This window comes from Populus nigra, chromosome 15 (assembly GCF_951802175.1).
Source record: "Populus nigra chromosome 15, ddPopNigr1.1, whole genome shotgun sequence".
NCBI lineage: Eukaryota > Viridiplantae > Streptophyta > Magnoliopsida > Malpighiales > Salicaceae > Populus > Populus nigra.
In genome coordinates this window covers 7,177,251-7,192,911 of record NC_084866.1, presented here as the reverse complement: position 1 = coordinate 7,192,911, position 15,661 = coordinate 7,177,251, and the positions used below count along the sequence as shown (strand labels likewise).

The 15,661-nt window shown below is 31.6% G+C and overlaps 1 protein-coding gene across 1 annotated transcript; it reads left to right on the top strand.

The window, feature by feature from the left end:
* The first annotated feature begins 7,896 nt into the window (after positions 1 to 7,896).
* On the top strand, positions 7,897 to 13,852 carry LOC133674383 (sucrose synthase). Its single transcript, XM_062095457.1, has 14 exons — positions 7,897 to 8,056; positions 9,919 to 10,021; positions 10,140 to 10,266; positions 10,357 to 10,508; positions 10,635 to 10,827; positions 11,040 to 11,375; positions 11,464 to 11,559; positions 11,658 to 11,831; positions 11,921 to 12,037; positions 12,126 to 12,292; positions 12,378 to 12,602; positions 12,714 to 13,277; positions 13,363 to 13,501; positions 13,587 to 13,852. Exons 2-14 carry the CDS (start codon positions 9,924 to 9,926, stop codon positions 13,614 to 13,616), a joined length of 2,418 nt encoding a protein of 805 aa, XP_061951441.1. The 5' UTR covers positions 7,897 to 8,056; positions 9,919 to 9,923; the 3' UTR covers positions 13,617 to 13,852.
* Positions 13,853 to 15,661: the final 1,809 nt, after the last annotated feature.

Genomic DNA, 15,661 nt, shown 5'->3' with positions numbered 1-15,661 from the left:
GTCTACAAGGACCCAAGAATTACATGTTATCTTATAGACATGTCGAGAATTTAAAAGTGGTTGGATATCCAAATTTAAATTTTATTAGATGTCAAGATTCTAAAAAATTCACTTTAGGATATATCTTCATGCTAGATAGAGGTGCGATATCATGAAAGAATGTCAAACAGACGATTATTTGATCATCCACAATGAATGTATAATTTATAACATGTTTTGAAGCAGCTTCACAAGTAAAATGGTTATGGAATTTCATCATAGGGTTTTAGGTTGTGGATTCAATAGCAAAGCTATTGACAGTTTATTGTGATAACTCGGTAGTTGTTTTCTTCTAGAAAAACAACAAAGAATTATGAAATCAATAATTAAAGATTGCAACAGTATCTCTTTAAAAATAATATATATATATATATATATATAATTTTAAAAAAAATTATCTTGATTATAGTTTTAGCATAGGATTTTTCTAAATTAAACTTCAATCAATAACAAAATAAAAAAGTGATACCAAATTGGAAAAAAGAAATGGTGTAAGAATTATACAAAATCCGTGGGTATCAAAATTGTTAATATTTATGTTCAAAGACACATGATTATAATGACTAGAATAACAAACAAATAAGCTAATGTAATCGAATTATTAAATAATTGATTGTATATAATATTATTAATAATAATTAAATAACTAGTATTTAATCATCCCGTTGTTTAAGATATAGCTAGTTTTCTATAATTCAATAACTAAGTACTAATATTGGAGTTTATTGTGCCACTAACTAAATAATTTTATTCCGTGGGAATCTAATTTTGTATTCAACTCAAAGAAAAGGTTTCCCAGGTATTATGCTCGGTAACAGTAAGCAAAAAATATATATTTTTTTATATTTTCATATATTTTAATATACTAATATTAATAATAAAATTTATAATATATATATATTTTAACATATTTCTAAAAAAAATTTAAAAATAATATCTACTATATTTTTAAACATGAGTACAACCCCACTATAGTAGATGAGTCAGCTCTGTTTGTTTTTGCGTTTTAAATACATTTTTGAAAAAATTTAAATTTAAATTTATTTTTTTTTATTTTAAATTAATATTTTTTATGTTTTCAGATTATTTTGATATGCTAATATCAAAAATAATTTAAAAAATAAAAAATATATTATTTTAATATATTTCTGAGCAAATAACATTTTAAAAAACAACCACAACCATATTTTATTAAAATTTAAAATATTAAAAAAAGAGAAAACAATAATAAGATGAACAATCCAGCACCCAACAAAAAGCGAGAAGGTAAATAAGTGGAGATTTGAGGACGCTTGGAGTACAAGAGAAGTCATACGAGGAACAACAAACAAATTGCATGTCCCATCATATCATTATTTATAAGGTTGTGCCCCCCACCCCCCCACCCCCCACTCCCATAATAAATAAATAAATAAATTACTTTTGTTTTAGATGATAATTTCAGGTCAACGACGGAACGATTTCTCAACGGCCCATTTCTCTTCAAACCCGTATGTCTTTTGCCTGCTGAAAAACCATCAAATACCATATACTATGCTAATACTGCCTTTTGTATCAATTAATTTATTCCTCCTTCATTCTTTCTCTATCCTTGTGGTTGCTCCCATGAGTCATCAAGAGATGTCCTCCATTATATAATATGCTCATCTCTCGAAAATCTTATTTTATACCAACACTACATAATCTGATTAAAAAAAAACAGGGTTAATTAAAATTAATATTGCCTATATTGTTAATTTAATATAGTGATGAACAACCCTAACCACAATATAAATTAATTGTTAGTTAATAATATTAGTATTACTAAATAACTATTCGGTAAACAATTCAGATTTTAGTGTCATTATATTTTAACGTCATTATGTCTACTGTCCAGCTTAATTTACACTACCAAGTATATTTCTAAATATATTGTTTTATATTGAGTTAAAATTTCAGGTTAATCGGAGTTCGGTGAAATCTTGCAATACAAGTTAGCAGATGCAATATGATTTTTGTTATTTATTGCTTTTTTACTTGTAAATTTTCTATTTGAAAATAATTCTTTTCATGCAATTATATTCGGCAAGTTAATGGCTGGAGTATTTAATGAAAGATTTTTTTGGAATGAATTATTTTTTTATATAAATCTGAATTGTTTTAAGGTTTTATTTGATGTTTTATTTTATTATTTGGATATTTACATTCAATTTAGGGCTTGTGCTTTAGTTTTAGTTTGTTTTGACCTAAAATTAATATTTTATAACTGTTTTAAGCATTAAACTTGTGTTAACTGATTATTATCTTGGGTTTATAAACTTATGTTTTGCGTGATGCAATATTATTTTGTAGTTTTTTTTTTATTTTACTTTTCATTGAGGAGTTGTTAATCATGGTGAAGTTTCTTCCATATTTTTATTAAACTTGATTTTTTAGATTTACAGGATTTGTTTTCTTTCATGGGTTACCTCAGAGTGAAACTATTTAGTACATACAATTAAGGGCACAACTCTTTAAATTATTAAAAGTTCCCTGAGAGTTTGGCTTGCAGCAGGAGGGTACGTGCTTTCATAGAGTGGAAATACGTTCCCAATTGTTCTTTATGAAGAAGAAATTCATATGAACCTGCATATTGTAGAAACAGACCAACTCACCACCCGCAGATCCATTGGACCTTGTGCTGCCCTTACTTTAACCCATTCCAGTTTTCAGAAGAGGTGGGCGTCAGTAATATCGCCACTAAATATCTGCTAGCTAGCTAGCTAGAGTTGAAGAGACGGTCGAGGGCGGCGGGGAGAGTTGGTGATGTGACATCGATATATCTCCGGCACATGCACGCAGTCAAGAAACTCCGTGTTGCTGGTGCACGGAAGTAGCTTGCGTCTCTGTCTCCCTCGAAAGGTTTGCAATAACTTGAAGTTTACTTATACTCTGCTGGAGGTGGACATCAATCATCCATGGAAATTACCGTAAATAAAATCCCAATTCTACAGCGAGTGGGAGCTCAATCATGCCTGGACTTTACGTTAAATGGATTGTTAGGCGGACCAAACTACGAGCCTTCAAATTCAAAGGCGAACAACAACCTATAATGAGGAATAGAGGGGGGTCCTACTCTTTTCTGCCAAACCTTTTTGTTTGGAAAATGATGTCTCCTCTCCTCTCCAAGTGAAATTTGTTCGCCCACTGGCTACGAGATTGGTGGAATAAGTTTACGACCCAGTTACAGGGACATCTGCCTTATTGGATACGAGAGGGACCTCTTTGCTTGTTTTGAAATTTGGGTGGCCAACATAGAGGAGCGGTCCGGACTTTGGACCGCCGTATTTAATTCATGCGCGCTGCATGGTAGGTAGGCATGTGTCCCAAATGCATTGAACATTCTCATTCAAACAAACTGACTTTTCTTGTAAATATAACTTTTTGGTTCAATGGTCTTTGTTTAATAAATATCAAAAGCAATAATAACGAATATATATATAAAAAAAATAGACGATTTAAAATAAAAACAAAAAAGGTATTTCTCCGATCAAAACCCCTTTATCTCATCAATGTGTTTTACCAAAAAAAAAATTATTTTTAGACAACAGTTTATCACAATAATAAAAGTAAATTTTAATTGTAAAAAAATAATCATATTATGATAATTTTATGTGAATGTATTAAAAAATATAAAAATAACACATTGAGTTGAAGAGTCAACTTGGAGATTCCCCAATATTGTCTCTTGTCTAACTCGAGTTTCAAATTAAGTTGGGCATGAGCTGACCCGGTATTACCCGATCGATTTGGTGGTCCAAACATGATTTGGTCAAAACCTAGTTTGACTTCTAAAAAACATTTTCAAGGTGTCGTCATTTTAACTTAATATATAAATATTGAGATGACGATGTTCTAGATAGATCTGAATCAATCCGTCAAACTCATGATCCGTGCCATGAATACAAATAGGATGAATAATATTTTTTTATCTGATCCGGATTAATCCGTTAAACTCATGATCTCTATAATTTTTTTAAAAATACATTCTGGCACCGAACTTTATTTCTTTCATTTTGTAGTTTTTGTTTTTGGTGGAGGAGGGAGGGGAGGTTGCTAGATTTCGGTTTAGAAAGCTATCATTGACGATGATTTTTTGCCATCAAAACAATTTGTTTTTATGTCAAATGGTTCCATATGATGAGAGGGATTAATATTAAGTTTTTGTTTACCTTGAAAACGACTAGAAAAATATATTTGAGCTCGGGAATATTTTTAGTTTTAGGTTAATTTTGGGTTTTGGGTGGTTTTTTGAGCTTTTGAAGGCCATATATTGGTTTAATAAGGCTCTTATGATGTATCTTAGGTGTTTTAGGTTAAAAATTGGTTCAAAATGGTTGTTTGGATGAAAAAAATCATAAGCCTTGTTTTTTCAGCCATACCAATAGCTGAATTCTGGAAGTTCTAAATAACACATCGTTTACTTTTTTTTTTACAATAAGAGTCTGCCTCATTGAATTAAAAAATAAAATAAAAGTCTACGTGCAGGCTTGATATTGATGGGCTAGACACTTGACTTGACTTACCAAGCCTAGTAACACTTGACCACATTTTTTTTTGTTTTTTAAATTTTGATTTTTTAATTAATATCTTTTTTATATTTTTAAAAATATTTTTTTGATTTATGTTTCAGTTATTTTTTTGGATATTTTAGCCTTTTTTAAACGAAAATTATCTTTTAATTATATTGGGTGTGTTTAATTTTTTTTTTGAAGGTAGTATGATTCATCTGTATTTTTTATATATTTTTTATAGATTAAATATTTTTTTTTATAATACTTTTACTATGTGCAACTTTGCCCAATATATTTTCCTTTTATTTTATTCAATAAGTTTTATATACTTGTCGATTTCTATTTCAAATTAATTTTAATAAATAAATTCATTAAAAATAACTAAGTAAATGACCCGCATTGCGATATTAAATATCTTGATTTATATTTGTCTCTTAGTTTTTCCAATTATGTTTTTTATTTATCATTAATGATTTTTTTCATTTATTTACACAATAATTTGTAAATTATTTAATTAGATAGGTGCATAAGTTTTTCGATTTATATTTATGCTTTTTTTAACGTAAAACAACACGTTGAAAATTCTACATATTCAATTTTTTTATCACGAATTAGTGTTTTCAATTTGATCATTATTCTTGTGATTTGTTATTTTCAATTTCACCATTTAATCCAAGTTGATAGTGCATTTTTATTTTTATTTTGGTTATTTTCTTTCTTAAATTTTTATTTTTTATTAATGCATTTTTTATATGTATTTTTTAAAATTATTTTAAAATTTATGCTTTAATTAATGCCTCTTCTTTGTTATTTGTTTTTGGTTCTCTGGTATTTTTTAAATAGAAATTATTTTTTAATTATATTTGGTGTGTTTAATTTATTAAAAGATTAGTATGATTTATCTGTAATTTTTTTTATATTTTATATAGATTAAATATTTATTTATTTATTATATTTTTAATACGTGTAGTCTTGCATAATATTTTTTCTTTTTAATTTAATTTATAAATTTTATGTGTGTCAATTTTTATTACAAATTAATTTTAATAAATAAATTTATTGATATGTTTTTTTTTACTTTTAAATAAAGATTTTTTCCATGTGATCATTTTTTTCATATATTTTTTCATTTGCTATCATTTTTGGTAATATAACTTAAATAATGCTAGCTTAATTGATGTAGATTATAATCAAAGTTATTGAATTTGTTTTTAAAATACTTGCAATGTATAAATATTTTATTAAAAAATAATATGGATATGCGGCGTCGTGCAGAGACAAGTCTAAGAAATTCTAAACATGAGTTGTGTAGAAAAAGAAGAAATCTAGATACCATACCGCGGGTCCAAAAGCAGAAATGTGGTAGCCAATGGATTTTCTGAAATTTGAAGCAAGCTGTGCTCTGTCTGTCACCTCACCATGGATGGTCCTATACCAGTACGAATTTCTCTAAAAAGAAATGTGAAAAACGAAAATAAATGAACAAATTGGACATGCTTTCTAATAAATTAAGCAATTCTTGTCGGTGCATGATGCCACCTCAGTCATGTCCTATCCAACGGCGATGCAAACTTCGCTGTCCCGCACTTTTTCATAGGACGAGGTGAAGTTTAGCGCTGCGATTTAACTATATATCCTTCTTTTTTTCTATTTTATTTAAATTGTTAATTCTTTATATTTTTTTATATATTGTTTTGATTTTATATTTTTATATTATTTTGATATATTACATCAAGAATACATTTTTTTAAAATAAAAAATATTATTTTAATATTTTTTTAAAATAATTTAAAAAAACACAAAACATCCGTAAATTAACTCAGCTTTCCGCCCCGCTTTTGTTTCTCATCCAGGAGGAGGAGAATGGCAGTGGGTGCTGGTTTATACTTAATATTTATTTAGAGTATCTTTAGATATTTATATAATATTAATTAAAACTCTAGTATTTACATAACTATTTGTTATTTTAAATCCTATTTATTATTTAATATATATAAAATCATAAAATAATAAATATTATAAATATACATATATGTATTATGTTATAAGGACATACATCTTGTATTAAATTTAAATTAGTTTAATAATATTCGTATTTTATTCATTAATTATTAAAGAAATCACCCACTTAAATTGAGGATCGTATCCATTTCCAGGTAAAATTACCATACCTATAGTTGCCCACCATCTTATCTAGACCGGCTGTAGTGCAACCGCCCTGTAAATAAAAATATTTTTATTATTTAATTTTGAGGGGGTATAGTTCATGAAGCACTAAGTTGATTTTCTAGAAATAACCGGTTTGAATTTCAGAAACTTTAAGATCATTATAAACTTATATAATTATTAATTTTAATATTCATGAGATTAGTCGAGATAAATACAAGTTTACCCGAATATCCATATTAATAATAATAAAATATTTTTATTATCTTATATATGTTCCATTAGTGGAGAGGAATATAATATCACTCTAAGATAAGATGCGGCAGCAACTGAGTGCTTCGAGATGTTTAATGATTATTTTTTAAAGAAATATTTATTTAAAAATATATTAAAATAATATTTTTTTATTTTTTAAAAATTATTTTTAATATCAGCGTATTAAAATAATTTAAAAATATAAAAAATAATTTTTAAAATTTACCTAACCACACAATACAACTTAAATAATAGAACCCCAGCAACCTAAAAGCATGTTTGGGAACGCGGTTCAACCCGCGTTTTTAAAAAATTTGAAATTTTTTATTCTTGCTAAAATTTAACATGGTTAATACGTTTTAGATCGTTTTGATATGCTAATGTCAAAAATAATTTTTTAAAATAAAAAAATATCATTAACATGTATTTTAACATAAAAAATTATTTGAAAAGCACCCATAACTACATTACCAAACAAGGTTTAAAAATACTTGTCAATGCATAGAAGTACGTACACCTGCTAGATCTTAAAACCAACAAAAGGAAGCAAAGTAGATCTCTCTGAGTCAAAAACCAGAGGAAACCATAGAAACACAAATAATAATAAAATTAAGAAATCAAAATTAAGAGAAAAAAGTGGCGTTTTATTTTTCATTGCGCCCTCTCTCAACAGACAGACAAGTAGAATGATGAGAGAGAGGGTAAAGAAATGGATTTATGACAACATTGACCACAGGGAAAGAGAGAAGCGGTTTTGTGAAAGGAACAATGAAACCACAGGAAGGTAAAGCGGTAATGATATATTTCACGAATACTAATAACTAGAACAACAATTTTTTTAATCAAATTAAACCACGGTGCAAGGCCGTCTTCTCTGTGTATAAAAGGGTCTCCTTCTTCTTTCTCATTTCCCATTCTCATCTGCAAACTTCTCCTTTGCAATCTTTCTTTCTTGCGTTCTGACTTCTGTGTGTTCGTTGTGATTTGTGTTCATTCTTCTTGTCATTTAGCTTGCCTCCCCCCGTCCGACTGCTTTCTGTATTTATTCTGGCATTAAGCTTAAGGTAAAGATCCATCAACTATCCCAAGCTATTTATTCTGTTTTTATGTGATCTTGAGGGATCTTCCTCTTGGATGCGCTTTTTATTTATCCTTCCTCCTCCTCCTTACCTTGTATCTGATCCCCCAGACGAAAATGTTTTTTGTTTTTTTAATTAGCTCAACAAATAAAAAATATTCACATAATAACACAGCTCGAAAGAAATCTGATACAGTTTTAATCTGTTGTATTTTAAAAATCACTACAGCTCATGCATGCTGATACTTTACCATGTCATGAAATTAAATCCCAGCATCCTTTTCCATAGCCAAAGAAAGATCAGCAGCATGCTGATACCTTACCATGTCATGAAATTAAATCCCAGCATCCTTTTCCATAGCCAAAGAAAGATCAGCAGCATGCTGATACCTTACCATGTCATGAAATTAAATCCCAGCATCCTTTTCCATAGCCAAAGAAAGATCAGCAGCATGCTTACAAGGTCTTGCTTGCCTATCAAGGCCACTGAAGCATCATCATCGTCATTACTATGATAGAACCCGCCTACTGCCGGCATTGAAAACATCATCACTAGTGTCTCTACATTAAAAAACACCCACTGTCTAATTTCCTATTTTTTTTACTCTTAAAATGTCTTTCGGCTTGAGCTCCTCGGGCTCCACGGATGGCAACTGCTGTATTTTATATATATATATATATTTCCCTGTTGGCTACATAGACCTGTTAATACCGTATAAATAGATAATATTAATATATAGAATTCATAGCGATGCCGTATAAATAATATTAATATCTTTGAATCAGTATGTATTTTTTTTAATAATAAATCTCTCTTTGCATTAATCCTAGAGTTTGAGCTTAGTAAATTAAAAAAAAAAAGGAAAATACCTTTTTCACCAATATAGAATCAATGAACATCACTAGTTTGCTTGAAAAAATAAAATAAAATAAAATAAATAAATCTAATAAGACATTTTCGAAACCATCCTTACCCGCAAATCACTACATTAGTATAGTATCTTGAAAGATAAGCAAGGATCATGCAAGTTTATAATAATTAAACTTAAAACGTACTCTAACGGTTGATTTTTCGATTGATTTTTCCTCTAATGGTTTCGATTGATTTTTCCTTCTTAGAGTCTGGTCTTTTAGTTCAACTTAACATGTTTTACGCTCGTATTTAGAGAAAAAAAAGAGAGAAAAAAGTATGCAGATCATGATTCTGCAAAATACTGAACTAGTGTTCTGATGAATTAACATGTAGCATGTATAATGCTGGAAGAACTAAAGAGCAGTAGGGCTGCCATGACCAAAAGAAACTTCGACTGATTATAAATGTCAAAACTTGGGCCCATTCTTTGGTTTCTGTCTGTTGTTTTATGCCATGGCAAAACTCTGCTTATTTTTCAACGTCCAACGTTAAATGGGAGAGGTTGAAATTCTTTTGTTATGTCTAAACCACGTGGTTGTTATCTATATCTGACCGAACATTCAAGCTTTTAGTATTCCACAAGAAGGGTTTTCTCTATTCTTTCTTTTCATAATTGTACTGTGTTTAATTTGTTTCTTGCCCAATAATCTTCTCTGCTTCAAACTAGCTTTAATTGTTCGATCTCTTACGTTATTTTAGACATGTGCAATCACCTTTCACTGTTGAAAAAATGGTTGGTGAGGTGAGGTGGTAGGTTTTGAAGTCTTCTAGAATAATGTGGTTTCTCTGTTGTTCTTGACTTCTTCTTGTAGATCATTTCTGGCTAGCTAAGCCATCCATACCCACCCGCCCCTACAAATAACATTGAGTTATTGCTGGTCTTAATTCCTATTTTCTGTTATTACTCCCACTGATTGCTTTCTGTTTCTCTTAAGGAGCTATGGCTGAACGTGCTCTTACTCGTGTCCATAGCATTCGTGAACGTGTAGATGAGACTCTCAAGGCTCATCGCAATGAAATTGTTGCGTTACTCACAAGGTAACCACTGCTTTCTTTCTTTCTATTTGTTTATGATTTACGGAGCGGAGCGCTGTGCGTGTGCCTATTTAGGGTGTGTAGATTTATGACTGAAAATCTTGGACCTTTTGAGTTATAGGATCGAAGGTAAGGGAAAAGGAATTCTCCAACACCACCAGATTGTTGCTGAGTTTGAAGCAATTCCTGAAGACACTAGGAAAACATTGGCAGGCGGTGCTTTTGCTGAAGTTCTCAGATCCACACAGGTGACCTTGATCTCACTTGCATTCTTATCTTTCTCATGCTCTGCAGAATTTTCTCCTGACTGTTTTTTTGGTTGATTCTGTTGGTTTTAGGAAGCAATTGTTGTGCCTCCATGGGTTGCTCTTGCTCTGCGCCCGAGGCCTGGTGTCTGGGAGTACATTAGACTGAATGTCCAAGCACTTGTTGTTGAGGAGTTGCGTGTTGCTGAGTATCTTCATTTCAAGGAGGAGCTTGTTGATGGAGGGTAAGTCAGAGTATTGATTTGATGCTATTATTTTAATTTACTTCTCCCAATTTCAATGTTCTGTACGTGCCTTTTGCTTTTCAAGAGCTGTATATCTTGACAATGTTGGTTGATCTAATAATGCAGCTGCAACGGCAACTTCGTGCTTGAATTGGACTTCGAACCATTCAATGCATCTTTCCCTCGCCCAACTCTTTCAAAGTATATTGGTAATGGTGTTGAGTTCCTCAATCGCCACCTTTCCGCTAAGTTGTTCCATGACAAGGAAAGCCTGCATCCCCTGCTTGCATTTCTCAAAGTGCACTGTCACAAGGGGAAGGTATGCTTGATACAACTCCTAGGATAACCAACACAAATGAAAACTCCCATTTTGCTTGCATCGAACTATAGGATAATAAGCAGCTGATGTTTTTATTAGAATCTTGTAATTTCTTACATTCATTATTTTAGAATCTTAAGTTTAACCAAGGACTGCATATTGCAGAACTAGATCCTGTAAAACCTGATGGCATATTGTATATTCTTGTGCAGAATATGATGCTGAATGACAGAATTCGTAACCTAGACTCTCTGCAATATGTTCTGAGAAAGGCTGAGGAGTTTCTGTCTACTCTGAAACCTGATACTCCATATTCTGAATTTGAACACAAGTTCCAGGAGATTGGCTTGGAGAGAGGATGGGGTGACACTGCTGAGCGTGTTCTTGAGATGATTCGACTTCTTTTGGATCTTCTTGAGGCACCAGATCCCTGCACTCTCGAAACATTCCTAGGCAGAATTCCTATGGTCTTCAATGTTGTGATTATGTCCCCTCATGGATACTTTGCCCAAGACAATGTTTTGGGGTATCCTGATACTGGAGGCCAGGTTATTCACAATCCTACTTTTCTCTCTTTCTTCGTGCCCACTCTGTTGAAACCTTCCCTGATCTGGCTAGCATTTTGCTTTATACTAGGTTGTTTACATTTTGGATCAAGTCCGTGCCTTGGAGAATGAAATGCTTCAGCGTATCAAGAAGCAAGGACTTGATATTACCCCCCGAATTCTCATTGTAAGTTCAAGCCTTAAGGAGTATTTTACCAGTTTTTTCTTCTTTTATAATTTTATTACATTCTTTGGTGCTTAATATGTGCTTTCTCATGTTTACAGATTACTCGACTACTCCCTGATGCAGTAGGAACCACTTGTGGTCAACGTTTGGAGAAAGTGTATGGATCTGAGCATTGTGATATTCTTCGAGTTCCCTTCAGAGATGGAAAGGGTATGGTCCGCAAATGGATCTCTCGCTTTGAAGTGTGGCCATACCTAGAAACTTTCACCGAGGTCTATTTCCTTATTGTTTTCCAAAATAATCCTTATTTTCAAAGTCCTACATTTAATTTCATGTGCTGAGATAATATCTTGTTTTTCAGGACGTTGCTGCTGAAATTGCTAAGGAGTTGCAGGGCAAGCCTGATCTTATCATTGGAAATTACAGTGATGGAAACATCGTTGCCTCCTTGTTAGCACACAAATTAGGTGTTACAGAGGTTTGACCTGACCTTTTCTTGTCTTTGCACCATCCTTTTCTTTCACCCTGTTGCACAAGCAAACTAACAATTCTCCATGTTGTTGCAGTGCACCATTGCGCATGCTCTAGAAAAAACAAAGTATCCAGACTCAGATATATACTGGAAGAAGTTTGATGAAAAGTACCACTTCTCATGCCAGTTTACAGCTGATCTTTTTGCAATGAACCATACAGATTTCATTATCACCAGCACATTCCAAGAGATTGCTGGAAGGTGATATTATGTCTCCCCTAATTATTATTCTCGTAGTAGAATGCTTCTTTTATTGCATCTAACATGTAATGTTCCACCATTTCAGCAAGGATACTGTTGGACAGTATGAAAGCCACACTGCTTTCACTCTCCCTGGCCTCTATAGAGTTGTTCATGGTATTGATGTCTTTGATCCCAAATTCAACATTGTATCACCTGGCGCTGATGAGAGCATATACTTCCCCTACACTGAGGAGAAACGTAGGTTGACTTCTTTCCATCCAGAAATTGACGAGCTTCTTTACAGCCCTGTTGAGAATGAAGAGCACTTGTGAGTTTCTATCTCTTTTAGTTCCACATAAATTTCTTACGTTGTTTTTGGATAAATTCCTGGATAAAGAAAAGATGCATGTTGCTCATAACGTATTTTGCTATTCAACAGATGTGTGCTAAAAGACCGAAACAAACCAATTCTATTTACCATGGCAAGGCTGGACAGAGTTAAGAATTTATCTGGTCTTGTAGAGTGGTATGGAAAGAACACCAAGCTACGTGAATTAGTTAATCTTGTTGTAGTTGGTGGAGATAGAAGAAAGGAGTCTAAAGATCTAGAAGAGCAAGCTGAGATGAAGAAAATGTACAGTCATATAGAGAAATACAACTTGAATGGCCAGTTCAGATGGATTTCTTCCCAGATGAACCGTGTGAGGAATGGAGAGCTTTACCGTTACATTTGTGATACCAAGGGAGCTTTCGTGCAGCCTGCTTTGTATGAGGCTTTTGGATTGACAGTTGTTGAGGCCATGACTTGTGGTTTGCCAACTTTTGCTACCTGCAATGGTGGTCCTGCTGAGATCATTGTGAATGGAAAATCCGGATTCCACATCGATCCTTATCATGGTGAGCAGGCTGCTGAGCTCCTTGTTGACTTCTTTGAGAAGTGCAAGGTCGATCCCGCTCACTGGGACAAAATCTCCCACGGAGGTCTGCAACGAATCCAAGAGAAGTAAGCTCACTGTCTTCTCTCTATAAACTTTGTCCTTCCAAGTTGTTATAACGACTAAACTGTCTTTCATTATTTGCTTTCACAGGTATACCTGGCAAATTTACTCTCAAAGGCTCCTGACGCTCACAGGAGTTTATGGATTCTGGAAGCACGTTTCGAACCTTGATCGTCTTGAGAGCCGTCGGTATATGGAAATGTTCTATGCACTCAAATATCGTAAATTGGTAAGCATTCTTCTCCAATCTACAGGGTGTTAAAGCATTTATGATTTACCATTTATTTGATGAATATTCTTTCATAACATTTCAGGCTGAGTCTGTTCCTTTGACCAAGGAGTAAATGCAACTGAAGAAATGGAGGAAACACGGGTTGGTTTCAGTTGGGAGACAGAACCAGAATAATGTTCATTTCACAATTGTGATGTGATAAGAAAGGCCTTGATTTCATTTTTATTTATTGCTTTCCATTGTATCTTTTTTCCTTTTCTTTTCCTTTTGTTTCATTCTGCGGCATTGTTTGCACTTCGGCTGCTGAGCCCATTGAATTTCAGTAAAGATTGTGTTCTTTTGGGTTTATCCATCATCTGCTTTCTATCCATTATTGCAATGGAATTCGTGGGAATTGATCCAACATCAATTTCTGTATATCTCCTCTATTCCTATGGTTGGCAAATGAAGAGTGTGCTGCGATAAAATTAAGTTTGGCAAGTGTGTTGCCTAACTTTGTACTGGTCTTCCACAAATTTTCCAATAGCTCAAAGGGAGCTGAAACTTTTCTCGACGAGCTGTCCACTGTGCAATTTGGGGACACAGCCGGCTTTAAGAAACTTGTTTGCACGGATGGGAAAGACGTAGATAGTATCCTTAAAACTTATCGAATTTAATGACCAAAATAGGAACCCTGATAAAAGTGAACTACTTCCTCCCACATGCATAATAAACCCATTAGCAGACCTTCTTCTGTTGTCATCAAGCTCTCCTCTTCTAAATGCTTTACCAAGACTGGATTTTTGGCCCCTTTCTAACATATAAATCTGAAAAGATTCAACACGAGAAGGAAAAAAAAAAAAAAAAAGAATTCATGGCAAATATAGGAGTAGATCCATTGAGAATTTGACGATTATTATGAGCAAATGATGGCAGATGTGTAAAAGTAAATATAATTATTTATTAATAACAGAGATAGGCGTAATCATTAGTTATAAATCAAATCAAAAGGACCATTGATGCCAGACAGTGCTGCTATCAGTTTTCATGGGTGAGGAAAAAAAATCGGCTTTAGGTTTTCTTAAACAATTTTTTTTTATTGAATTTTTTTAATTTTGTGATCTAGGATTGGGTTCCTAAGTTAATTTAAATTTGCTCGTTCTTTAATGCCATATATATATATATATATACATGTATATATATATATATATATATTTTTGGTTGACTCATATCAATTTTTTTATATTTAATTGAATAAAAATTAAATAATATTTTTATATTATCATGATTGCGTTATATATATAACTTGAGTTAATGATTTTTTTAAAAAACATGTTTACAATAACTAAATATTTTACAGGAAATATCATCATACTCGTAGTATAGTGCGGTTCCATCTAATATTTACTAATTGTAAATTCTATAACAAAATAAAACCTAGCGTATGCCATTCATTTTTTTGGCACATTATTCAAACCTTTAACTTGCGTCTCACTCTTCAAAACACTATTTGATTAATGATAAGATTAAAAACAATGATTTTCTAGGTCAAGTTAAGTTATACTGGTGTTTGATTATTTTTCTAAGTTAAGTTTTTATTTGTTGGTTTTGTCTAAGATTTAAGACAAATTTCCTTTTTTTAGGAAGTTTTTATCTTATTGGATTAAATCCTAACTTTTTTAAGAGTCAAACTTATTTATTTTTTGAATATAGCTAAGTTCTAACATTCCGAATGATAAACTAATTAAAATGATATTTTTTTTATTTTAGTTAAATTCTAATGGATAATCATAAACCGGTTACGATATTTATTTTGATTTTTTTAAAACATGATAAAAATGATTTTTATCTCTTTTTAGAAAATATTCACGAATTGTTTTAGGATACGACCATATATATGAAAACAAAATATTTTTTGTTTTTTGAAATGAAAATTTATTTTTTAATTTGTTTTAATTTTTTTTGAAGTTTTGGAGGAAACCAGGAATTTTTTAATACCGGGTTTGTATTTTATCGTGTAAACTTACAACATGATATTATCCAAAATAGTTGAAAAAACATGTAAAGGATCCACAAATATTTTTAAAACTCCCTTTAGAAAATTTGAAAAATTTTCTTCTTTTTTTAAAAAATATTTTTTATTTTTTAGTATTATTTTATTATTAAATATAAATTGGG

Coding starts and splice junctions, on each gene's coding strand:
- LOC133674383 (XM_062095457.1), top strand. CDS start 9,924: ATGGCTGAACGTGCTCTTACTCGTGTCCATAGCATTCGTGAACGTGTA. Junction 10,509..10,634: donor GAGGAGCTTGTTGATGGAGG/GTAAGTCAGAGT, acceptor CTAATAATGCAG/CTGCAACGGCAACTTCGTGC. Junction 11,376..11,463: donor ATCCTGATACTGGAGGCCAG/GTTATTCACAAT, acceptor GCTTTATACTAG/GTTGTTTACATTTTGGATCA.